General features: G+C 64.3%; 6 protein-coding genes across 6 annotated transcripts; 2 read left to right on the forward strand and 4 right to left on the reverse strand.

The window, feature by feature from the left end:
- Positions 1 to 1473: 1473 nt before the first annotated feature.
- Positions 1474 to 5427, reverse strand: LOC113940260 (NAD-dependent protein deacetylase sirtuin-2-like). The gene is made up of 15 exons (XM_027631371.1): positions 5370 to 5427; positions 5243 to 5289; positions 5111 to 5150; positions 4480 to 4596; positions 4129 to 4170; positions 3888 to 4040; positions 3692 to 3774; positions 3469 to 3598; positions 3155 to 3214; positions 3008 to 3063; positions 2841 to 2917; positions 2707 to 2758; positions 2524 to 2591; positions 1789 to 1855; positions 1474 to 1692 (listed from the first exon to the last, which is right to left on the reverse strand). The coding sequence occupies exons 1-15, from the start codon at positions 5383 to 5385 to the stop codon at positions 1474 to 1476; spliced, it is 1227 nt and encodes a 408-aa protein (XP_027487172.1). The 5' UTR covers positions 5386 to 5427.
- Positions 5428 to 5666: 239 nt separating this feature from the next.
- LOC113940262 (NF-kappa-B inhibitor beta-like) lies at positions 5667 to 8038 on the forward strand. Its single transcript, XM_027631373.1, is given in 8 exon segments — positions 5667 to 5905; positions 6152 to 6257; positions 6687 to 6776; positions 6778 to 6890; positions 6892 to 6986; positions 7326 to 7414; positions 7490 to 7741; positions 7865 to 8038. Coding segments are annotated over 8 exon segments (1008 nt in total). The 5' UTR covers positions 5667 to 5690; the 3' UTR covers positions 7913 to 8038.
- A 173-nt stretch (positions 8039 to 8211) lies between these two features.
- Positions 8212 to 12230, reverse strand: LOC113940261 (serine--tRNA ligase, mitochondrial-like). Its single transcript, XM_027631372.1, has 16 exons — positions 11988 to 12230; positions 11685 to 11780; positions 11346 to 11375; positions 11117 to 11257; positions 10958 to 11012; positions 10620 to 10683; positions 10255 to 10360; positions 10104 to 10151; positions 9917 to 10025; positions 9741 to 9786; positions 9537 to 9624; positions 9352 to 9464; positions 9173 to 9266; positions 8841 to 8933; positions 8676 to 8741; positions 8212 to 8584 (listed from the first exon to the last, which is right to left on the reverse strand). The coding sequence occupies exons 1-16, from the start codon at positions 12228 to 12230 to the stop codon at positions 8423 to 8425; spliced, it is 1554 nt and encodes a 517-aa protein (XP_027487173.1). The 3' UTR covers positions 8212 to 8422.
- A 431-nt stretch (positions 12231 to 12661) lies between these two features.
- LOC113940265 (28S ribosomal protein S12, mitochondrial-like) lies at positions 12662 to 13569 on the reverse strand. The gene is given in 4 exon segments (XM_027631375.1): positions 12662 to 13043; positions 13045 to 13169; positions 13339 to 13398; positions 13477 to 13569. Coding segments are annotated over 3 exon segments (462 nt in total). The 5' UTR covers positions 13388 to 13398; positions 13477 to 13569; the 3' UTR covers positions 12662 to 12755.
- Positions 13570 to 13701: 132 nt separating this feature from the next.
- LOC113940264 (serine/threonine-protein kinase PAK 4-like) lies at positions 13702 to 21555 on the forward strand. The gene is given in 11 exon segments (XM_027631374.1): positions 13702 to 13831; positions 14382 to 14442; positions 16954 to 17168; positions 17968 to 18303; positions 18305 to 18475; positions 19229 to 19633; positions 19721 to 19854; positions 19929 to 20055; positions 20145 to 20270; positions 20511 to 20645; positions 20721 to 21555. Coding segments are annotated over 9 exon segments (1791 nt in total). The 5' UTR covers positions 13702 to 13831; positions 14382 to 14442; positions 16954 to 16967; the 3' UTR covers positions 20877 to 21555.
- A 180-nt stretch (positions 21556 to 21735) lies between these two features.
- LOC113940266 (syncollin-like) lies at positions 21736 to 22485 on the reverse strand. The gene has a single exon (XM_027631376.1). The coding sequence runs from the start codon at positions 22412 to 22414 to the stop codon at positions 22007 to 22009; it is 408 nt and encodes a 135-aa protein (XP_027487177.1). The 5' UTR covers positions 22415 to 22485; the 3' UTR covers positions 21736 to 22006.
- Between the last annotated feature and the right edge of the window lie 688 nt (positions 22486 to 23173).

A 23173-nucleotide genomic window follows, 5' to 3' on the forward strand; every position in this document is an offset into this window, starting at 1 on the left:
GTTGGAGTTGGGGCAGCGGGGACTGAGTTGAGTTGGGGCGGCGGGGGCTGAGTTGGAGCGGCGGGGCTGGAGCGGCGCGGCGGGGCTGGAGAAGCGCGGGCTGGAGCGGCGCGGCGGGGCCGCGTCCTACCTGCGGCAGCTGCGGGACAAGGGTGATCGTGACGGTACCGGAACGGGGCACGGGGGGGGCCGGAGGGAGCACCGGGGCTGCCGGGACCCTCTGGCGGGGCTGGGCTGAGCCCCCGGGGCTGTCGGGACCCTCCGGCGGGGCTGGGCTGAGCCCCCGGGAATGCCGGGACCCTCCGGCGGGGCTGGGCTGAGCCCCCGGGAATGCCGGGACCCTCCCAGGGCGCTTCGCGACGGGGGATGTGGAGTGAGATAATAACGGGAATCAGGAAGTGCTTCCACGGACCCGCGCCCGGTTCGGGGGCTGTGGCGACGTCTGGACCGGGAAAGAGCCGCTGTCCTGCAGTGAGGACCAGGGAAAATGGCCTTACAATGAGACTGGGGAGATTCGGATTAGAGATTAGGAAAAACTTGGGTGGTCACGTATTGGAATAGTTACCCGGGGAGGTGGTGGAGTCACCGTTGCTGCAGGTGTTCCAGAGGTGTCTGGATCTGGCGCTGAGTGACGGTTTAGGGGTTACGGTGGCAGTGTTTAGTAATACTTGAACTGTGATGCCAAAAAACCTGGTCCAAAAAACTGCTCAGAGACTTTTGTATCTTTAAGCAGCAAGGTATTTGTTTATTTCACGTTGGGAACAAACCAGCTCATGCTTAATTACTCATAATTAATTACTTAATTATTCATAATCTGCACTCTTTTGATTATGGTACTTAATTTATACCACAGCCATAAATTGAGTAATGATAACAATGCATGGCACTCACCAATACTAAGATTGGATGTATTAAGAAATGGAACACTTGAGAGGCTGTGGGGGAGTATCCCAGAAAAACATCCCACAAATGATGTTCTCCTGCTTGCTCTATCTTTTCTATATCTGAGTGTTCAAGCATCTACTGGAAGAGACTGATATCCATTCCTATTTGTAAGCTGCTATTCTCCTGCTAATTGATAATTAGAATTTTCAGGTGCTTTGTGATTGGCGTGAGTCTGCCAGCGAATGACCACCCTTCCACACAGGAAAGAAAGCCCTGAGCCTCCCTCTCTCGTGTGCCACTCTCAGCATTACACACACAGCGAGCGCTTTCTGCCCGGGCACCTTTGGTCTGGGAGGAATCTTCGTCCGTGTTCAGTTTTGGCCCTCGGACCACCCCCTGCAGCGCCAGCCAGCGAACAACTGCCCTTCCACCCAGGAAACAAAGCCCTGAGCCTCCATCTCTCACCTGCAGCTGGTGCATCTGAGACCCCAACGGTAAGGGCTTTCTTTCCTGCAAGAAATACCCTCAGGCCCTTGACCCCCATATTCCACACTCACCAGATGAAACCAATAAACTCTTTCAGACCATTTATTTTTGGGGTGTGTCCCTCTCCCTCTCGGGGGGTTTCTCGCTGCCCCCCTGGGGCTTTTCAGGCTCCCTCTGAGCCTCGTCCTTGTGCCCCTGACGCTGTTTGGGGTCCCCCTTTTCGTTGTGCCCCCGACGGTTTTCGGGGTTCTCCCGGTCCTTGTCACCCCCCCCGGCGTCAATGGCGGCGTGTTCCCTCCTCACCAGCTCCTCCAGCTCCTCCTGGCAGGTGGCATTGGTTTGGTTTGGGGGGTCCCAGCAGGGTTTGGGGGTGCAGGGGTCAGGAGAACTCCCCAGATTTGGGGGTCAGGGTGATACCTTCCAGCCCAGCAACTCGGCCAGAGCCAGGCACCCGCTGTCACAGTCCCCCAGCCAGGCCACATCCCTGAAAGAGAACAGAGAGACCCCAAAATCACTTGGGAGGGTCCCTAAAACACCTGGGCGGCCTGATATCAGTTTGGGGAGCCCCAAACTGCTTTGGGGGTTCCAAAACCACTCTGGAAACCCCAAAACCAGCTTGGGGGGGGCTAAAACACTTCGGGGGGTGTCAAATTGCTTTGGGGACCTAGAAGCATGGGGGGGGGGGGGGGGCTCCCCAAAACCACCCTGGAGGCTCCAGAACCACCTGGCGGGTGGCCCCAAAACACCTGAGAGGGTCCCCAAAGCCACACTGGAGGGGGACCAAAAGCACCTTGTGGTTCCAAAACCACCTTGGGGTCCCCAAATACCCTGGGCGTCCTCAAAGCCACCTTAGGGGTCCCCAGATTCATGGGAGGGGCCCCTCAAATCATCTCAAGAGACTCCAGATCCATCTGGAAGGGTTACCAAAACTATCCTGGAGGGGGGAGGGGGCCAAAAGCTCCTGAGGGAACAACCATGAGGCACCCCAAAAACACCTTGGGGTGTCTCAAACCTAAGTGGGGAAAAGAAACACCACAAATCTACCTTAGGGGGTCCCAAAGCCACCTTGGAGGATCCTAAAACCACCGGGGGGGTCCCTAAAACTGTCTGGGGAGGTCCAGGATCCCCCCCGAACTCTCCAGTCCCCCTTACCTGTAGGCCTTCTCCGAATCAAAGTCCATCCCGCAGCCGAAGCCCATCAGGGACATCAGGGGGTCACTCTGGGGGGAGCAAAAGGGGTGACAAGGGGGGGGGGGGCAGGTGCTTCTTCCCCCTCCCCAGCACCCCTCAACCCCACGTTGCCCCACACGAGCCCCCCCGTCCCCTGCCCCTCACCTGTCCCGTCTTCTCCTTGTTGATCAGGAGTCTGGGGGTGTTGACAGGGACCCTGTGGGGGTGACAGGAGGGGACAGTCACGAGGGGGTCACAGGAATTGGGGGGTGGTCCCGGGGGTGCTGGGGCGGTCCCACCTGCTGACGAGTGAGGCGAAGGGTTGCACCTGCAGCGAGGTGCCCATGATGATGAGCAGGTCAACTTTCTGGAAGTCCTGGGGGGGCAAGGGCACGTCACTGTGAGGTCCCCTCTGCCCCCTTCCCCGAATTCAGGGTGTGTTCAGGGCCCCCCCCACCCCACTCACCGACTGCAGGAGGGTGAAGAAGCGTGAGGGGAGGCTCTCCCCGAAAAACACAATGTCTGGGAGGGTCAGAGGTGAGTGGAGGGGCTGGAGGGGGCTTAGGTGTCCCCTCAAATGCCCCCTAAGCTCCTCCAAACCCCCCAAGCTCACCGGGTTTCACCAGGCCCTGGCACTTCTCACATTTGGGGACGAGAGAGGAGAAAATCCGCTCTGGAAAGGAGGGGGAGTGGGAAACTCAGTGGGGAGGGATGTGGGGGGGACACACAAGGAATTGGGGGGGGCAGAGAGATTGGGGGGCACAGGGAGGGCACTGGGGGAGAACAGCCTCCTGTTAGGACCCCATAAGTGCAGGGGACGGGACTTCCCTGACCCCGTCCCAGTGCCCAACTGCGGGTCTCAGGGGGTGTTTTGGGGGTCCCAAGTGTTTGGGGGGGTTCCAGGGGGTCCCCAAAGCCCCCCCATACCCTTCATCCAGCTCAGGCTGTAGGGCTGGCGGCACGAGGGGCGCAGGCAGTGGGAGGTGAAGAAGGTGCCATGAGCCTCCACCAGCCGCTCCGGGTCCAGCCCCGCCACCCTCTCCAGGGTGTCGATGTTCTGAGGGGGGCAGGGGGTCAGGGGGACCCCAAAACCCCCACGGTCTCCCAAACCTCGCCCAGCCCCCTCCCCCCCTCCAAGTGGGGGTCCCACCTGGGTGTAGCAGCGCAGCAACAGCCCCTTGTCCTGCAGCAGCCGCATGAAGTAGTGACACACCGTGGGCTGGGGGGCGAGATCTGGGGGTCAGTTGAGCTCCCCCCGAGGTGTTTTTGAGGGGTAGGCCCCCCCCCCCCCGGGGTTTGGGGGGGGGGGGAAAGGGGGTCTCAGGGGGCTTGGGGGGTGTCTCAGCACCCCAAAAGGGTCGGGATCCCCCTGAAATTTGGGAGGGGGCATACTTTGAAGAAACTGATCTCAAAGATGGCCTCAGGATAGGGCAGGTCGTAGCTCTGCAGGTTGGCGTAGAGCCCCGTGCCGGGGGAGCGGAAATCGGGGATCCCGGCGGCTGGGGGTGGAGCACGGGGGGGTCAGGACCCCCCCCATGTCCCACTCATCCCCCCCGTGCCCCCCTCAGCCCCCCAAACCACACTCACAGGTGGAGATCCCGGCGCCCACCATGCAGACGATGTTCTTACCTAGGGGAACGAGATATGGGGGGTGAGGGGGCATCCCAAAACTGCCCCCTCCTTCCCCCCACTGTCTGCCCCCAAATCCACCCCCAATAACCCCTCAAAACTGCTTCCTCCTTCCCCATTGTCAGCCCCCAAATCCACCCCCAATAACCCCTCAAAACTGCCCCCAAGGCTCGTTCCCCCCTGGTTTCCCAGTGTGTGTCCACCCAGCTCCTCCCCCACTTCCCTCCCAGTGCCCCCATTCATTCCCAGCGTCCTTGTTCCCAGTGCCCCCATCCATTCCCAGTGCCCCCCACTCCCAGCGTCCCGTACACCGCTCGCTCCGCAGGAACCGGCTCACTCCATCCAGGGACAGCTCGTCCAGCACCCGCTCGGGTTTGTCCCCCCCGAGCCCGAGGGTCCGGGACAGGAGGGTCCGGAGCAGCTCCACTGCCGGGGGGACACCAGGGGGTCCACAAAGGCCTCTTCAAGTGTCCCCAAAAGTCCCCAAAGGTCCCACTCTGGATGCCCAGCGCCACTCAGTGTCCCCAAATCTGCCCCAGGATCCCCAAGGGCCCCATAAATGTCCCCAAAGGGTCCCCAAAGGCCCCAAAACTGCCCCCAAAGGGTCCCCAAAAGCCCCATAAACGCCTCCAAAGGGTTCCCAAAAGCCCTATAGGTTAGGGTCCCCAAGGACCCCACGACTGTTTCCAAAGGTCTCTTAAAGCGCTCAAAAGCCCCATGAATCATAGAATCAGAACAGAATCATAAACCCAACCGAATTGCAAAAGACTTCTGAGATCATCAACTCCAGCTCTTGATCCAAAGAGCCCCCAAAAGCTCCATAATGTCCCCCAGGGCCCCGCAGTGTCCCCAAGACCTTCAGAAGTGTCCCCAAAGAGTCCCCAAAAGCCCCATAAGGATGAGCCCCCGGACCACCCCCCCCGGGAACCCCCAGACCCACTGTCAGCGTCGGCCGAAGCGCCCAGCTCAGGGTCCGAAACCTGCGGGGGAACGGGAGGGTCACGGGGGAGTACCCAAAGGGACACCGGGGGGGTCCCCAAAGGTCACCGGGGGGGGGGCTCCGGCCGCTCACCGGGGACTCCTCGTCCTGCTCCGCCTCTTCCCCGCAGGCACCGGGACCTGCGGGGGCAATAGGGAGGTGTCAGCGGGGGTCAGTGGGGGTGAAGGGGGTCCCGTCCCAGCCCCGCCGCCCCCGGTACCGTCCGGGTCCGCCATGCGCCGTCCCGGCGTGCACCGCGCGGCCGCTCCGCCACACTTCCCGGCGTGCAGCGCGCGGCCGCTCCGCCACACCTCCCGGCGTGCAGCGCGCGCGGCGCAGGGCGGGGCTTTCGAGGACAGAGCTGCGCGTGCCCGGGCTGGCGGCGCTGATTGGCTGAGCGCACCCCCGTTTCCCGGCTTGCCCCGCGCGGCCCCGGAAGCGGGTCCCGGCGGGGATTCCCCGGCCCGCGATGGCGGCGGCGGCCTGAGGCGGCCCCGGCCCGAAGTGGCCCCGGCGATGGCGGCCTGAGGCGGCCCCGGCGATGGCGGCCGCGGCCCCCGCGGCCCCGCCGGCCCCCGGCGAGGCTAAGCGGCCCGAGGGCGATGAGTGGTGCGACAGCGGGCTGGGCTCGCTGGGCGAGGGACCGCTGGGGCAGCCGCTGCCCGACAGCCCCGGCCCGGAGCCCCCCGAGTCCCCCGCGGACCCCTCGGCCTGGCTACGGCACGTCCTGAGCTTCGTCACCGAGGACGGCGACACGTGAGTGCTGGGCAGGGACGGGGAGAGGGGGGACACGGAATCCCCCCAGCCCCGGGGTTGGGGGTCCCGGCCCTTGGAGGGGGACGCTGCATGGCGGGGTCCTGCCCTGCGACCCCCCCAGGGATCTCTTTGGCCCCCCCCGTGGGTTCCCCTCAATCCTCGTCCCCCCCATCCCTGCCTTTTGGGGGGCCCCCCCGCGGGTCGAGGTGTGTCAGGGCCCCCCCCCAAGCCCTTCTCACCCCCCAGGGCGCTGCACTTGGCCGTGATCCACGAGCACGAGGAATTCCTAGAGTCCATCCTGCGGCACACGGAGCGCTCCCCGTACCTGGACCTGCAGAACGACCTGGGGCAGGTGGGGGGGCTACAGGGGGGCCTCAAGGGGTGTTTGGGGGGGAGTTGGGGAGCTTTGAGATCTCCCAGGCTCTCCAGGGGTGTGTTCGGGGGGAAATTGTGAGGGGGGCACAGGGGATGTTTGGGGAGGTTTTAGGCCCCCCCAGTCTCAGCAGCACCAGGTGGGTTTGGCTGTGGAGCTGCGATGGGGGGCTCGGGGGGTTGTGTTTGGGCCCCCCTGGGCTCACCCCCTGCCCCCCCCACCCACAGAGTGCTCTGCACGTTGGGGGGGGCTGGGGGCATTTTTGGGGGTGTTTCTGGGTAGTGTTTCAGATGTCTTTGGGGGGGGTTTAGGGGGGGTTTGGGGGTGGGTTTGGGGCATGTTTGAGATGTGTTTGGGGGTGGTTTTGGGGGGGTGTTTGGGCTCACCCCGTGCCCCCCCTGCCCCCAGAGCGCTCTGCACATCGCGGTGGTTCTGGGGCTGGCGGGGGCCGTGGGGCGGCTGCGGGCGGCGGGTGCGGGGCTCTGTGTGCGGGAGCGGGGGGGGGCACACGCCCCTGCACCTCGCCTGCCGTGAGGGGCACCCCGCCTGTGCCCGTGCCCTCCTGGGGGGGCTCCTGGAGGTGGCCCCTGAGCCCCGGCAGCCCCCGGAGACCCCCCCAGAGCCGCAGGGCACAGCGAGGACCCCCCCCAGAGCACCAGAAGGAGGACGAGGAGCTGCGGGCACAGCTGGAGAGCGTCAACTATGACGGTGAGGGGGGGGTCCAGAGCGCACACTGGGGACGTGGGGGACACAGCAGAGAGTGGGAGGCACGGCAGGGGAGGGGAGGGATACTGTGGGGACACGGTTTTGGTGGGGGGGATGGGGCAGGGGCTGGTGGAATACTGTAGGAATGTGGTTTTGTGGTGGGACACATGGTTTTGAGGGGAACGCAGGGGGGGCCACTGGACATGGCGGGGGGTTGCAGGACGCCGTGGGGCTGTGTGGAAAGCTGGGAACACAGTTTGGCGACACAGTTTGCGGTAAGGGTCACACAGTGACATGGCTCATGGTTTTGGGGACCCCTCGACTCCCCTTTCCCCCTCCCAGGTTACACCCCCCTGCACGTCGCCGTCCTGCGCCGGGACCTGGAGCTGGTGCAGCTGCTGCTCCGCGCGGGCGCCGACCCCGACAGGCCGGTGGGTGCCCCCCAAAGTGGGCTGGGGGGTCCTCAAAGCCCACAGAGCCCCCCCTGACCCCACTGTGCCCCCCAGGAGCCGAGCTGCGGCCGCAGCCCCCTGCACTTGGCCGTGGAGGCGCAGAGCCCCGAGGTGGCCGAGTGCCTCCTGCGGGGGGGTGCCCGGCCTGACCCCCGCACGTTCTCGGGGTACACCCCCCTGTACAGCGCCCGGCGCCGCCCCGACCCCCGCCTGCCCCCCCTGCTGCGGCGCTTTGGGGCCCGGGACCCCCCCAGCGACAGCGACAGCGATGACAGTGACAGCGAGGGGGGGGCCGAGGACAGTGAGGTCAGTGACTCCCCCCAGAACAAACAGCACCCCAAAACCCCTTGGGCTCCTCTCATAAGCTGAGGGGGCTCCAGGCAGCCCCCCCAAACTCCTGCAGCCCCCTCAAACTGCCTCCCCCCCCAGGAGGAGTACGATGACATCGTCATCAACAGCGGGCGCTGCCCAGACTGAGGGGCCCCAGGGAGCCCCTGCATGGACTTGGGGGTCCTTCCCCCACCCCCCCAGTGTGGAGGAGCCCCCAAAGCTGCCCCTGCCCACCCCCAGGCCCGGGGGGGGCCACGAGAGGCTGGGGGGGACAACGGGAAATAAAGGAGGGAAGAGATGTGTGTGTTCAGGGATGTGTCTGTGTATGCAGGACACGTGTGTGCTGGCGCATGTGTGTGTGCAGGGAACACACGTGTGGGGGGGATGCGTGTGCCCAGAGCACCCCTAGGGCATAGGCAGAGCAGAACACGCGTGTGCCCACGGGCTGCAGCTTACGGGGGGGGTACAAGACTTTATTTCAGGACTTGTTACCACAGGGGACGCAGACAAGGGGGTGTCCCGCCTGTGATGTGTCGCACACGTGACATGTGTTCCACATCACGTCTGTCCTATCTCACGTGTGTCCCATGTCAGCCCGTGTCCATCCATGTTCTGTCTGACTCCTGCTCTCATGGTCCTCCCAGGGCTCCTCTCGCCTCAGGAGGCCCCCCCAGTGTCTGCCCTGTTTTTGGGGTCCCCCCCGGGGCCCCCCCCGGGCTGGTTGGGGCCGATGTAGTGCAGGAGGGGTGCAGGGGGTGGGGACAGCACCTCTTGCCCCACCAGGGGCTGCAGGACGGGGGGAACACGGACACGGCCATCCTGGGGGACGAGAGGGGGGCAGGGTGGGGTGAGCCCTCCCTGCACCCCCAGTTCCCCACGGGAACCCCCCCTCCAGGCCCCCAAAACCTACCGGCAGCTGGTTGCTCTCCAGGAGCGCGATGAGCATCCGGGACACGGCGCAGGCTGTGCCATTCACCTGGAGGGGTCAGAGGGTTTAGGGGGGCTTGGGGGCCTCCCCCGGGGTTTCGGGGACCCCCCCAGGGCTCGGGGACCCCCCCAGGGCTCGGGGACCCACCGTGTGGGCGTGGCGCAGGCGGCCCCTCCCGTCGCTGTACATGATGTTCAGCCGCCGGCTCTGGTAGTCGGTGCAGTTGGAGGCACTGGAGATCTGGGGGGGTGGGGCTCAAAAAGAGTTCTGAGGGGTTTGGGGGACACCCCCCCTCACTCCAGGGACCCCCTAAATGGGGGTCAATCTCTTGATTTGCCATAAAAGTGGGGGAGAATCCTCCAGCTGTCCCATAAACAGGAGGGGTCTCTGCCCTTGGATGGCCTGAGGGGGCGGGTCACCCTGCACACCCCTCAAAATATCAGGGTCCTCCTGGAATTCTGGGGTCACGTCCCCCTCACCTCCCCATATTTGCCCCGTCCAGGCATCCAGGCCTCGATGTCGAACTTGCGGTACGCAGGGAGCCCCAACTCCTCCGTGGGCATGTCCAGGACCCTGCGGGCAGTGGGGGGGATTTAGGGGCATCACGAGGGATTTTGGGGTGACACACAGAGAGGGGACACCCCCAAAACCCCCTCACCTGTAGTGGAGCCCCAGCTCCGAGAAGATTTCCTTCTGCAGTCCCAGGAACTCGGCCAGCAGCTCCTCACTCTCTGTCCCGCGCTCCGTCGCCGTCACCCCGAACATCTCCACCTTTGGGGGGCACACAGGGCTGACCTCCCCTTTCCTGCACCCCCCGGGGGGGCCTCCCAGTGCTCCCAGTACCTTGGTGAACTGGTGGACACGGTAGAGCCCCCACGGCTCCCGCCCCGTGTCAGTCTCGGCGCGGTAGCAGGTGCTGGAGCAGACGACCCTGGGGGGAAAAAGGGGGTGCCGGGGGGTGCCCTAAATGCCCAGGATCCCCTGAGAAGGGGTGAAGGGACCCCAAAAGGGAAGGGGGAGCTGGAGTGGGGGGAGACCCCCCCGTACCTGATGGGCAGGTTCTGCAGCTGCACCGCGTGGTCCATGAAATACCCTGGGCCGGAGGCTGGGTTTGAGGGGGCCAGGGGGCACACGGAGCCCCCCAAACCTGTTTGCACCCCCTCTTCCCACTCTTTTCCCCTGTTTTTCCCCGCTCCTCCCCCTCGTTTTGCCCAATTTCCCACCTGCAATTCCCACCTCCGAGGTCCCAGCCAGGCAAAGGTCCTCGAAGCGCGACGGGTCGATGGTGTAAACAGGGGAGGGGGTGGCACTGAGCTGCACCCCACAGCCCTCCTGGGGGTCACAGGGGTCAGGAGGGGTCAGGGGAGTCCCGGAGGGTCAGGGGGTCAGGGGGCACGGGGGATCACTCACAAAAACGGCGCCTCGGAGCAGGTCAGGGACTGTCATGGGCAGGAAACCCTGAGGGAAAAGGGGGTCATCAGGGGGCACGTGGGGCCTGACCAGACTGTCCCTGGATCCTGGACCCCCCCCAGAGCCCTCCGGGCCCCCCAATCCCCCATACCTTGGGCAACAGCTTCCCCAAGGTGAAGGAGACGAGCGCGTGTTGCAGCAGCGCCCCGGCCCCGCACAGATAATAGGAGCGATGGCCCGACACGTGGGACAGGCGCCTGCGACAGGGGAACACGTGTGGGACACCCGTGTAACACCTGGGGGTGTCCCCACCCTGAACAGGTAATAGGAGCGAGGGCCCAACATGTGGGACTGGCACCTGCAACTGCGGGACACGTGTGTGACACGCGTGACACGGGACAGGTGTGACAGATGTGACACGAGACAAGTGTGTGACATGCGTAACACAGGACAGGTGTGACATGGGACAGACGTGTGACATGGGACAGGTGCGTGTGTCCCCAGGTGCTCTCTCACCTTTGCCGGATGATGTCCAGCCCCTCCCCCAGCTCCAGGTGTCCCTTTGGTTTGAAATCAAACACTGGGGAGGGAGGGGAGGGTGGCCTTTGTCACCTTCGTCACCCCCAGACCCTCCTCCCCCCACCCCAGATCCTTCATCACCCCCAGACCCTTCTCCCCACTCCCCAGATTCTCCTCACCCTCCCCTGGACGCTTCTCCTCCCCACAGACCCTCTTCTTCCTCACCCTGGGGCCCTCCCAGTGTCTTCATCCCCCCCTCCCCAGGACCTCCTTTCTCCCCAGAACCCTCCTCCTCCTCCTCCTCCTCCTCCTCCTTTCCCCCAGTTCCCCTGTACCTGGTTTCTCCCCAACCACCTCCAGCACTCGGGCCTGGCTCTGGTCCCCGACGGGCTGGGGGGGCACGGGAGGGGGTCAGGAGCTGTCCAGTCTCACCACAGCGGGGTGGATGCAGTTGGGCAGCTGCACGGGGTGTTGGGGGGGGGGTTTGGGCTCACCACAGCGGGGTGGGTGCAGTTGGGCAGCTGCAGGGCCCCCAGGTAGAACCTCTGCTCCAGGTCGGACTCCTCGGCCTCGAGCTCCCGGAGCTGCCCCCGGACCTGCCGGCCCCGCGCCCGCAACGCTGCGTACGCCGGGAGCTGCAGGGGGGGCCACAGTCAGGGGGGTACGGGGGGAGCCCTGGGGGTTCCTGCCCCCTCCTTCAGCCCCACCAAAGCCTGTTCCTACCGACTCCGCCGTCGCCTTGTCGTGGGACGCCTGGGGGGAGAGACAGAGGCAGGTCTGGGGGGGCTCAAGGGGGCTTGGGGAGGTCTGGGGGGGGGGAACCTGAGGGGTCCAGGGGGGTTATGGGGCAACTGATCGGGGACCAGTGGGGACCAGGGGGTCCTGGGAAGGACAGAAAGGGGATCAGGGGTACCCCAGTGGGGAGTCTTTTTGGGTCTCAGGGGGAACTGGGGGATCCTGAGGGGGTTCTAGGGGGCAGAGTGGGGCTGGGGGAACCCGCGGGGGTCCAATGCAGAACTGGGGGATGCAGAGAGGGTTCTTGGGGGTCCCGGGGGATCTCACCATGAGCTGCCGGACCCCTTGGGCCACCTGCCCCTTCTCGGCCTCCAGGCGGGCGATGCCATCCCGGACCTGCCCCAGCCGGGACCACACCTGCACCTTTTGGGGGATGCGAGGGGAGGGCGTGGTTAAGGTGGACGCCCCCCCCACAGACCCCCCTCCCCATCGGCCCGGAAGGCTCCACACACCTCCCCCCACCGTATTTATAGCAGGCCCCGCCCCCCGTGTGGACCCCGCCCCCGGCCCAATTTCGGATAAAGCCCCGCCCATATTTTCACCCCGCCCCCGCACGGCCCCGCCCCTCACGATCTCGCGCAGCTCAGCGCCCCCCAGCGGCCCGCGCCGCCGCTCCACGTCGCTCTCGCTCAGCGCGGTCACGTCGAGCTGCGGCCGCGCGCTCAGCCCCTCGCGCACGTGCTCGTACAGGCGGTTCCGCCCCGCGCTCCCCAAACCGGCACCGGGAGCGGCACCGGCCCCTCCCGCCGCTGCCCCCCGCCGGCCGCGCCCCACGACCCCCCGCGCGGCCAGCAGCGCCCTGCGCGCCGCCATCTTGGGCACCGGCACCGCGGGCGTCACGTGGCGGAAGGGGCGGGACGGGGGCGGGCACGCGCCGCCGGAGCCCCCAGGCCACGCCCCCTCTCGGCTGGGCCGGTGGTCGGTGATCCCCCCAGGGCACTCCCGGTGACTTCCCAGGAACCCCCCAGGGACCCCTCCTCAGTGACACCCCAACATGGACCCTCCTGGTCACCTCCCCAAGACCCCCCAGTGACCACCCAGGACCCCCCCGGTGCCCCCAGCTGCCCCTCCTAGGTGCCCAGTTTTCCTCCCAGTGCCCAAAGGTCCCCCCCGACTCTTCCCAGTGTCCCTAGACCCCCACATATCCCCCCAGGCCCCTTTCCAATGCTCCCACGACCCTTCCCACCACCCCTACCCCCCCAACCCTCTCCCCATTGCCCCCAACACGACTCCAACAGCACAACCCTTGTATAACGAACCGCTTTTAATTCTCGCTTCGCACCCCCAGGCGCAGTTACTCCCCCGCCCGGGCCCCCCCGAGGGGAGTGTCCCCCACTCTCATTTCTTCTTCTGCACGTGGGCACAGTCGTACTTGCCCCTGACCACAGTGAGTTTGACGCCGGGCAGGTCCTGGGTGCGGCCGCCCTGCACCAGCACCACGTGGTGCTCCTGCAGGTTGTGCCCCTCGCCGGGCACGAACGCGACCACCTCCTTGCCCGTGCTGAGCCGCACCCGCACGCACCGCCGGTTCGCGGAGTTCGGCTTCTTGGGCTTGCGGATCAGGTTCTTCAGCACCACCCCCTTGATCTGGGGGCGGCCCTGGGTGGGCCCCAGTTTGCGGGGGGGGCGGCGCGGGGCGGCCCTTGCGGTGCATCTGATTCAGCGTGGCCATGGGGGCGGGTCTGGGGGGCGGCGGCGGGAGAGCGGGGAGGAAGAGAGGGGTGGCGGTGGTGGGGAGTGACGGTCCTGGACCTGCGGGGGGACACAGAAAAGGGGTCAGTGGGGGTGGGGTGGGAAAGGGGGGGTCAGTGGGGGATGGAAAGCGGGGGAGAACACAGAGAGGGGTCAGTGGGTTGGGGGGGCCGGTTTGTTTGCGGGGGTGGCCGGGGACGGAGTGCTTTGGGGTGGGATAAATACGCACCGCAGCGGCGCAGCGAGGCCGCGGCCCTGAGCACGGCGCGGAGCGGCATCTCCAGGGGTTCTGAGGGGAGGAGAACACACAGTCAGAGCCACCCGGGGCTGTCCCAGGAACGCTCCCCTCACAACGCCGCCATCTTACCCGGCTTCCAACGCACCGCGACCCGATTGCACAGCGCGACTGCCAATCCCCGCTACTCTCCTCGCGATTGGACGCTCTCCCTTTTAATCCCGCCCTAACAGCACGTTGAGTATCACTTCCGCTTCAAGCCCCGCCCCTTCAGCATTAAACCCCGCCCATCCCGCACTAAACCCCACCCCTTTATCCATATTTGCTTCGGCCGTTCCTCAGGCCACGCCTCTTTTTCCATATTGGGCTGGTCACGCCCCGCTCATTAACCTATAATCCCGCCCCCGAGGGCGTGGTCTGTCGCCGCGGCGACGCGGGCGGGGAGGACCCGGATGTGTGTCGATCGCAACATGGCGGCGGCGGCCGGGTGAGGGCCGAGGGGGGAAACGGGGGTCCGGGGGGACGGGGACGAGTCGGAGAGACCGAGTGGCCTCTGAGAGTGGTCGGGAGGGCTTTGGGGCGGGCCTGGGGGGCCAAAGGGAGAATTTGAGGGGGTGAAGGGGGGATGTGGGGGACCGAGGAAGGGGTGCTGAAGGGGGGATTCGAGGGGATGTTGAGGGGCTGAAGGACGGATTTAGGGGACTGAGGGGGGATTTGAGGGACTGAAGGGCGGATTTAGGGGACTGAGGGGGGATTTGAGGGGCTGAAGGGCGGATTTGGGACGCTGAGGGGGCCTTATGGGGCTCAGGGGGGGTTTGAGGGACCCCTAAGGCCAAAGAATTTTGGGGTGAGGGAGGTGGTGGGATTGGGGGGGATGGGTTTGGGGGGGAATTTGGGGCTCCCCAAGTCCTCGGGGGAGCCCTGGAATTTCAGAGAGTCGAGATACGGGTCTATCCCCGCCCCCTCCCTTGGCCTATAAAGCCCCCAAAGTGGGGGTTTGGGGCTGATCCTGAGGGAGTTCCGTTATTTCCATGCAGCGCTTTTCCCGGAGGATCCGGAATGCGGAGCTGAGGTGGGAGAGTTTCCCCTTCCTGGCAGGTAGGAAACAGATCCAGAAATTCCCTGGAATTCTTTATCCCATCCTCATGGGGGGTCTTGTCACCCTGCTCTATCCAGGGCCCTTGGATGGATTTTCCCAGCGTTTCTTGCGGATTTGAGTCAGGAATTCCGGGCACTGGGAGTCCTCATGAATGTCCCGACTCCTTAAAACTGGGGGGGTTTTCCTCCAGGTTGGGAAGGGAAATCGCAGTTTCCAATGTCTTCCTGGTGTTCCCATCGCTGCACCTCCAAGGAAAAGGAGGAAAAAAATAGGCCACGCTGGGGAATTTGGGATCCCTTGGATTCCTGAGGAACAACTTGGAGGAAACTTCTTGCTGTGGGACAGGAGACAAATTCCACCAGAAACTCCCTTCCTCCTTTTCCCCTTTTTTTCTTTTCCCCTTTTTCTTTTTTCCCTTTTTCTTTTTTCTCTTTTCCCTTCTTTTGTCTCTTTCCCCCTTTTTGTTACTTTTCCCTTTTCCTTCTTTTTGATTTTTATTTTTGTTCCCCCCCCTTTTTCTTCCTTTCCCTTCTTCTTGTTCTTTGTTTTTTCTCTCCTTTTTTCATTTTCCTCCTCTTTCTTCCTCCTTTTTTCCGTTCCTTTTTCCCCCTCCTCTTTCCCCCTCTCCTCTTTTCCCAGCAATCCCTGGAACGTGCTGATCCCCTTCCCAGAACCTTTGATGTCCCGGTTTAGGGAAGTTTTCCTTTAAGGAAGGAAACGAATCCCCTTTGACTTTGTGTGGCCTCCACAGGGGTCACTAGATTCCTGGAATTCCAGGATTCCTCTCCTGGGGCCGGTTTTCTGAGGCTTTTCAACACCTCTTCTCCTCTTCCTCCTCCTCTTCCTCCTCCCCCTCCTGGCAGATCCAGCCCTTCCAGTCCAACCCGCCCTTCCCGGCGCGGCTCCGGAACCCTCCGGCACGGCCCGGCCACGTCCTTCCGCCCTCCCGGCCCCGGGAATGTGACCCCATGGGGAGAATCCTGGGATTTGTCCCAGGTACGGGACCCGCCCGGTGCCGCTTCCCTTCCTGGGGTTTTATTTAAGGAAAACAGCACCTGGAGCGACGCCTCCCAACCCGCCCCCAGCAGGGCTGGCTGGGATTTGGGATATCAGGTGTGATCCCGGAGCTGGGAGGGAGCTCCAGGAATCCTCAGGATGATCCGTGCGGGTCAGGAAAACATAACCTTCACTGGTTCCCTCGGAATTCCGGGAGTTTTCGGGACTTCTTGATGAGCTTTGATCCGTCCCCACCTTCGGGAGCTGCTTTCCAAGGATCCCGAACTGCTGCTGGAATTTTTTTTGTGGAAAACCCAGAATTGGAGAGATTCAAGTCTGTCCCTGCCCCTGCTGGCACCGGGAAAACGATTTTGTGGAAAGAAGAGCCAGCTCAGGGATTTTCCACCGAGGTGGCTCTTCCTGCAAGAAGATTTGGGGTTTATGGGAAGGACAGGAATCACCTCCCTGCACCCTTTTTTCCATTATTTTTCCTTTTATTTTTTATGCTGAAGGTGCCACCACAATTCCCACCAGGATACAGCCAGAACAGCGCTGGTTTGGGGGGAATTTTGGGAATTTGGGGGGAAATATGAGAATGCTCCACCCTGTGTGCTGAGTCGGTTCCTCGTTAATTGGTGACTAATTAAACCCAGCGGGATCCAGGGAATGTGACTGCAAAGGACTGAGGAATGTGGGGGGGGGGTTTAACCTCCTCCTCCTGACCTGCATCCCACCCTCTGAAATTCTCCAGGATCCCTCTGCCCCCCTGCCCCAGTGCTGCTGGTTTTCCCCCACCAGCCCCAAAAAAGGATATTTTTGGGGTGAAATCAGGTGGATTTGATGTCTGGAGGCACGGGATGCTGCACCTGGATCCTCCGAGACTCTTTCCCGTGGAATTCCCAGCAGCACAAACCCAAACCCAGCAGATGTTAATTGCCCTACTCCGAATTTGACCATTACTTCCCCAGTCCAGGAGGATTTTCCACCCAGAAATGGGATTTTGACAGCTCAGGGAGGATCCTGGAAAGGTGGAAGGAGGGATCAGCCCAGGATGAGCAGGAAAAACAGGGAATATACAGAATTCCAGCGGATTTTGAGCAGTATGGAAGTGGAGGAGGAGAAAAACTTGTCTAATGGATCACGGGTTTGAGGAGAAAACCCTCAAAAATTGGGAAAAATGGAGAGAAAGACTTGGAGGCAGCAGAATTCCAGAGCCTGGGAGGTGGGATTGAGCCTATGGGAGCAGATGGAAAAAATGAGGGGAAACAGCAGGAGATTGGCCCCCAGGAGCAGCAAAAGTGGGAAAAACAGATCCAGCCCAAATCCCTGAGATTTTGAGACCATTCCCAGAGGGATTTGGTGCCAATTAATGGGATCCCATTCCCAAAATCCTCTGAGCTGGAACTGTAGGATGGCACTGCTCCTGTTCCATGTCCCCCCCCTTCCCAGGTGTCCCACTCCCCTGCCCCCCCCATTCCCAGGTGTCCTGCTCACCCGTCCCCCCTCGTTCCCAGGTGCCCCCCTCGCCATGTTCTCCAAGAAGAAGAAGCGGGTGGAGATCTCGGCCCCGTCCAACTTCGAGCACCGGGTGCACACGGGGTACGACCCGTCCGAGCAGCGCTTCACGGGGCTGCCCCGCCAGTGGCAGGGGCTGCTCGAGGAGTCGGCCCGGCGCCCCAAGCCCCTCGTGGACCCCGCCTGCATCACCGCCATCCGCGCCCCCCAAAAGGTGGGCGACCTGGGCCTCAAAATGGGGGATCCCCGGGGGGGAATTTGGGAACCGTCGGCAGGCCTCACAAGGTGGAGGGATCCCTGAGAGGGATTGAGGAACCATTCGTGGGCCCCAAAACAGAGAGGATCCTTGGGGGTATTGGGGAACCCTCCAGGGTCTGGGCTGTCAGGAGAGGGGGTCAGGGGGCCATTCACAGCCCCCACGAGGTCTGGGCTGTCCTGGGGGGGCGGTCCCGGAGCATGGGAGTGGCAGTTGGGTCCCCACCCCCTCTTTGGGGGGAAGCAGGGGGAAACTGGAGGGTGACGGAGCAGGGAAGTGTTCCTGCCCTCTCTTTAGGACCAAAAATCCAAACTGGGGAGAATTTGGGTCCATCCCCTCTACCTGGGGTGTCCTGGAGCAGGTGAGGGAGCAGTGGGGACCCCCAGGACAGGGACCACCCAGCTGAGACTTCTCCCCACACTTGGAACAAGCCCATCCCACAGGAATTTAGGGTCATTCCCACCTGATCTCTCCCCCATGCTGTGTTTTCCCATTTTTTTAAGTCTGTGCCCCAAGTTGAGGACCTTTCCCATTCCCACACCCCTCCCATTCCCAGTCCCCCATTCCCACACCTCCCATTCTTCCCCATTTGCTGCTCAACCCTCCCCTCCATCCCACCGTGTCCACTGTACCCCCATTCCCTCCTGTCCATCCCCTCCATCCCTTCTCCCCCCCCGACATTCCATTTCATTTTTTGTTGGTTTTTTTCCCTTTTCTCCCCGTTTTCCCCGTGTTCTGTCCCCCCCCCTCCCCACAGCCCATCGTTCGTGGCTCCAAGGCCCCCCGGGATGGGACCCCTGGGGGCCGGGACGGGACCCTGGCGTGGCTCCTGGACGAGCTGGAGGCCGTGTCCGTGTCCCGCTCCAACTCCCTGCGCCGGGACAGCCCCCCCTGCCCCCCCCGAGCCCCCACCTGCCCGGAGAACGGCCTGGCCCCCCCCGGGAAGAGCCGCCGGGGGGGCCGGGGGGAGCCGGAGCCGAGACCCCCCAAAGGTGCTGCCGAGCGGGACCCCCCGACCGCGCCCGGCCCCGGGGGGCTGCGGCGGGAGGAGAAGCGCCCCAAGTCCAGCTCGGCCGGTGAGGGGGCCCCCCGGCCCCCCCCCCCGCGAGCAGCGCCCGCTCTCGGGGCCCGACCTGCGGCCCCCCGACATTCCCGGCATTCCTGGCGCTCCCGGAGCGGGGCCGAAGACGGCGCCGCAGCCCGGACGCCCTTTCCACACCTACCCCCGCGCCGACACCGACCCCTCCCGGGGCCCCCCCACCCAGGTAAATGGGGGTCCTACCCTGGGCTCTTCCTCCTTTTCCTCATCCTTCTCTTGCTCTTCGGGAGCGGCGTCTCTGCTCCTCTTCCTCGCGGCTCCAGCAGGATCAGCGTGTGCCAAAGGCCACCTGCTTCCCTTCCCAGTGCCGTGTCCTTGGCACCAGAGCAGCTTCCTCTTTTTTTCTCTTCCTCTTCCTTACTTTGCTTCCACTCTTCCTCCTTGGAAGTGGCTTCTCTGCTCCTCTTCCTCATGGCTCAAGTGGGATCCACCTGCTTCCCTTCCTGGTGCTGTGTTCTTGGCATCAGAGCAGTTTTGTTTGCTTTCTCTTTCTCTTCCTCTTTTTCCTCACTCTGTTTCCTCTTCTTCCTTGGAAGTGGTTTCTCTGCTGCTCTTTCTCATGGCTGCAGTGGAATCCACCACCTTCCTGGTGCCATGTCCTTGGTATCAGATCAGCTTTCTCTTCTTCCTCGTCCCCTTCCTCGCTCTGCTTCTTTCTCTTCCTCCTTGGAAGTGGCTTTTCTGCTCCTCTTCCTCGCAGCTCCCACGCTCTGGTGGGGATCGGGCCATGCTGAAGGCTTCCACAGCTGCCCTGTCGTTCCCGGTGCTGCATCCTCTGCCCCAGAGCGCCTTCCTCTTCCTCACTCAAACCTTTCCTTTGGCCTCTGGCTGGAGGCCCCGGCGTTGGCTCCCAGCACTCCGGGGCACAGATCCTGTGGGATTTCAGGGGGCTGACCCCCCCGTCCCCCTCTCCCCGCAGGCAGAGCACCGGCCGGGACGCCCGCAGGAGGTGACGCCCAATGGGCCGGTCCCCGCCGGTGGCCCCGGCGGTCCCGGCTCCTCCTCCCACGCCCCCGGCCCCCCACGCCCCAAGGCCCCGGAGCCGCCGCCGCCCCCTGGACCGGACCCTCCGGCCTCGCGGCCCCCCGGTCCCCCGCCCGCCCCGGGGGGGCCCCAGCGCGTGTCCCACGAGCAGTTCCGGGCGGCGCTGCAGATGGTGGTGGACCCCGGGGACCCCCGCACGTACCTGGACAACTTCATCAAGATCGGGGAGGGCTCCACGGGCATCGTGTGCATCGCCACCGTGCGCGGCTCCGGCAAGCTTGTGGCCGTCAAGAAGATGGACCTGCGCAAGCAGCAGCGGCGGGAGCTGCTCTTCAATGAGGTGAGGGCAGAGGGGACCCCCCAGGGCTCCCCCCGACGGGGCTGGGTGGGTCTCGGGGGTCCCAGCGCCACGTGCCCCCCCTCACAGGTGGTGATCATGCGGGACTACCAGCACGAGAACGTGGTGGAGATGTACAACAGTTACCTGGTGGGCGACGAGCTCTGGGTGGTCATGGAGTTCCTGGAGGGCGGCGCCTTGACCGACATCGTCACCCACACCAGGTACCCCCGGTTCCCTCTCCCTGGGTCCTTCCTGTGCCACTCCACACGCCCCTGACCCCCCCCACCATGTGCAGGATGACGGAGGAGCAGATTGCAGCTGTGTGCCTGTCGGTGCTGCGGGCGCTCGCCGTGCTCCACGCCCAGGGCGTCATCCACCGCGACATCAAGAGCGACTCCATCCTCCTCACGCATGACGGGCGGGTACGGCCCCCCTACCCCCAACAAATCCCCCCCGGGCCTCGCTGGCCCTCCCTGCCCCCAGCCCTGACCACCCCCGGCTCCGTTCGCAGGTGAAACTCTCGGATTTTGGGTTCTGCGCCCAAGTGAACAAGGAGGTGCCGCGGCGCAAGTCGCTGGTGGGGACCCCGTACTGGATGGCCCCCGAGCTCATCTCCCGCCTGCCCTACGGCCCAGAGGTGGGGCTGGGGGGTTATGGGGTGGATTTGGGGGACACAGGGTGGGTTTAGGGGTGTTTGGGGTGTCTGCGTGGAACCCTGAGCCCGTTTCCCACCTGCCCTACACCCACGAGGTGGGTCTTGTGGGGGAGTGGGCACAGGGTTTGGGGTGGGTTTACGGGTGCACAGGGTGGGTTTGAGGAGCTCCAGGAGGCCTCCCCCTCAAGCCCTCCCCTTTTTTTTTTGGTGGCCCCTGCCCAGGTGGACATCTGGTCGCTGGGGGTGATGGTGATCGAGATGGTGGATGGGGAGCCCCCCTATTTCAACGAGCCCCCCCTCAAGGCCATGAAGCTGATCCGCGACAACCTCCCCCCCCGGCTCAAGAACGGCCACAAGGTAACTCGGAGGGGGGGTGATCCCCACTCCCAGGGGGGCCCTGGGGGTGTCTGACCCCACCTCTGCCCCCCCCAGGTGTCACCCTCCCTCAAGGGGTTCCTGGAGCGGATGCTGGTGCGGGACCCGGCACAGCGGGCGAGCGCCCCGGAGCTGCTCCGACACCCCTTCCTGGGGGTCGCGGGCCCCCCCGCCTGCATCGTCCCCCTCATGCGGCAGCACCGGCTCCGGTGAGACCCCCCCACGAAGGGGGGAGACCCCCCCGGCCTCCTCCTCCTTCTCACTGGCACCCCCGAACTGGAGCGGCACTGGGACGTTACTGGTGGGGCGCTGGCGAGGGGCGCCGGCCCCCCAAATTGTACTACTGAGCTGGGGGGGGGCACTGAGTGCCGCGGGCCCCCCCAGCAGAGATCTGGGGCGTGGGGGACGGCATCATCCTGGAGATTTGGGGGTGCAGGGGCTAATCCCGGTGCCCTCCCCCAGGCAGAGATTTTGGGGGGTGGGGGGCTTATCCTGGTGCTCCCTTTCTTCCTCCTTCCTGTCAGAGATTTGGGGAGCGAGGGGCTCACCCCACTACCCCCCCGCCTTTCAGACCCATTTTGGGGCATTTCCCTCCTTTTTGGTTTCTTTAACCTCCTTTTTCTACTCCCATCGGGCACTGGGGTGTGGCCCCCCCACATCTCCTTGGGGGGGTCCCCAAAACTACAGCCCCTCCACCACACTACTGATTTGGGGTCCCCTCCGGCCCTCCCCACTCCCTGTTTTTGTTGATTTTGGGGTTTTTTGTTGCTTTTCCTCCCCCATTTTGTTTTTTAACAAAGTGATATTTATATCGTTGGGTTTTGTACCATACGGGACGGGGGGGCCCCGGGGGGGACACGGGGCCCCCCCAAATTACACGTGTCCTTTTGGAGCCCCCGGGTGCCGTGTGGTTCTTCGGGGGGGAACACACACCTGTGGGCACTGCCTGCATCCCCTCTGGGGGAAATGGGGAGTCACAGCCTGTGGGGTGTGGGGACCCCCTTTCTCCCCACTGAAAAACCCTTGGGGGGGCTGGTGACCCCCCCCTATAAAACACCCCCCAGGCAGGAGCTGCTGCTGCCTCAGGGCTTTATTTCCTACAAGAGGGGGGGCAGGGACAGGTCATGGCCATGTTGACACGTGTCGGCCCATGGGACACGCGTGGGCTCACGAGGGGCACGACGCGGCCCACGTTGACTTGTGTTGACTCACGTTGGCTGAGGTTGACTCGTCTTGGCCTGTGTTGTCGTGTGTTGGCCCATGTTGGTGTGACTTGGCCCACGTTGACTCACGTTGACTCGCTGTCCCCCTGGCTCTGGCCCCCTGCCCGCGTGGCCACGCCCTCACTTGCAGGTGCAGTAGTACCCACGGATGGCGTCGTTCCAGTCTCCGAAGAGCCCCCGGCGCACCTCCTGCAGCCGCGGCACCGCGCCGGCGCTGAAGCGCCGCGTGCTGCCCTCCTTGCCACTGCGCGACCACACGTTGAGCTCGCAGCGGGTGCCCACCACGAGCGAGGAGGTGCGGCCAGACCACTTGAAGGGCATGTAGGGCACATCGCTGTCCGGCTCCACCTCCAGCACGTCGCCGGCGCAGCACTGGTCGTAGTAGGGGCTGTTGTCGGTGTAGAGCAGGGCGCACAGGCGGGTGCCGTTGGCGGTGCGCACCTCGGAGGCGCTGGGGCACTGGGCCTCCACCCCCCCACCCAGCACGGCCACCAAGGCCACCAGTGTCACCAGCAGTGCCGACGCCATCGCCAAGGCCTCCCGAGCCCCAAGGGCCCCCTGGATATACCTGAGCCCCCAAGGCCAGGGGGGTGGGCAGGGACACAGGTGTGCCAGGGGCTGTTCCCCGGCCCTGGGAGGGCACACAGGTGTGCGGGTTCCCGGGAAGGGACACAGGTGTGTGCGTGTCCCCAAGGCCATGGCACACCCACCGTGTCCTGTGCCCTCCCTCCACCCCCTGCGACCCCCCAAAGTTTTCAGCCCCCCCCCACCCCAGGATGGGACCAGGACCTCCCAAAGTGTGCAGCTCCTCCCCCTGAGAAGGGACCCAAGTGACTGGGACGCCCCCCCTGACCCCGGAGAGGGCCTCAGGTGTTCTGTCCCCATGGAGACCTCGCCCCACCCCCCGGGAAGAGACCCAGGTGATGCCCGTGTCGTGTCCCCCCCACCCAAGGCCGGGATGGGGCCCCTGTGCCCCGAGTGCGGTGGCCCCGCCTCTTTTTGCATATTCATGAGCCGGTGCCACGCCCCGTCACGGCGCCGCCGATCTCCCCTCGGCGGTCTCCATGGCAACCGCGGGGGGCGGGGGTTGCCCCCTCATTAGCATAGCCCGGCCCCGCCCACATTGCGGGAGGGGCAGACGGGGTGGGGGAGTCTCGAGGAGGGGGCTCGAAACCCCCCTGTGCGGTCAGAGGGGACCCCCCCAGGCAGCGACCCCCAACAACAGATAAGGAACCAGGGGACCCCCGGGCAGAGGGGGACCCCTCCAGACAGAGCTGACCCCCCCCC

This window comes from Corapipo altera, unplaced genomic scaffold, assembly GCF_003945725.1.
Source record: "Corapipo altera isolate COAL_440 unplaced genomic scaffold, ASM394572v1 130164, whole genome shotgun sequence".
In the NCBI taxonomy this organism is placed as follows: domain Eukaryota; kingdom Metazoa; phylum Chordata; class Aves; order Passeriformes; family Pipridae; genus Corapipo; species Corapipo altera.

Coding starts and splice junctions, on each gene's coding strand:
- LOC113940266 (XM_027631376.1), bottom strand. CDS start 22,414: ATGGCGTCGGCACTGCTGGTGACACTGGTGGCCTTGGTGGCCGTGCTG.
- LOC113940261 (XM_027631372.1), bottom strand. CDS start 12,230: ATGGCGGCGCGCAGGGCGCTGCTGGCCGCGCGGGGGGTCGTGGGGCGC. Junction 10,361..10,619: donor CTGGACATCATCCGGCAAAG/GTGAGAGAGCAC, acceptor CCCCTGTCGCAG/GCGCCTGTCCCACGTGTCGG. Junction 9,465..9,536: donor GTGTCCACCAGTTCACCAAG/GTACTGGGAGCA, acceptor TGCCCCCCAAAG/GTGGAGATGTTCGGGGTGAC.
- LOC113940260 (XM_027631371.1), bottom strand. Junction 3,064..3,154: donor CCAGGGCCTGGTGAAACCCG/GTGAGCTTGGGG, acceptor TGACCCTCCCAG/ACATTGTGTTTTTCGGGGAG. Junction 2,759..2,840: donor TTCGCCTCACTCGTCAGCAG/GTGGGACCGCCC, acceptor TCACCCCCACAG/GGTCCCTGTCAACACCCCCA.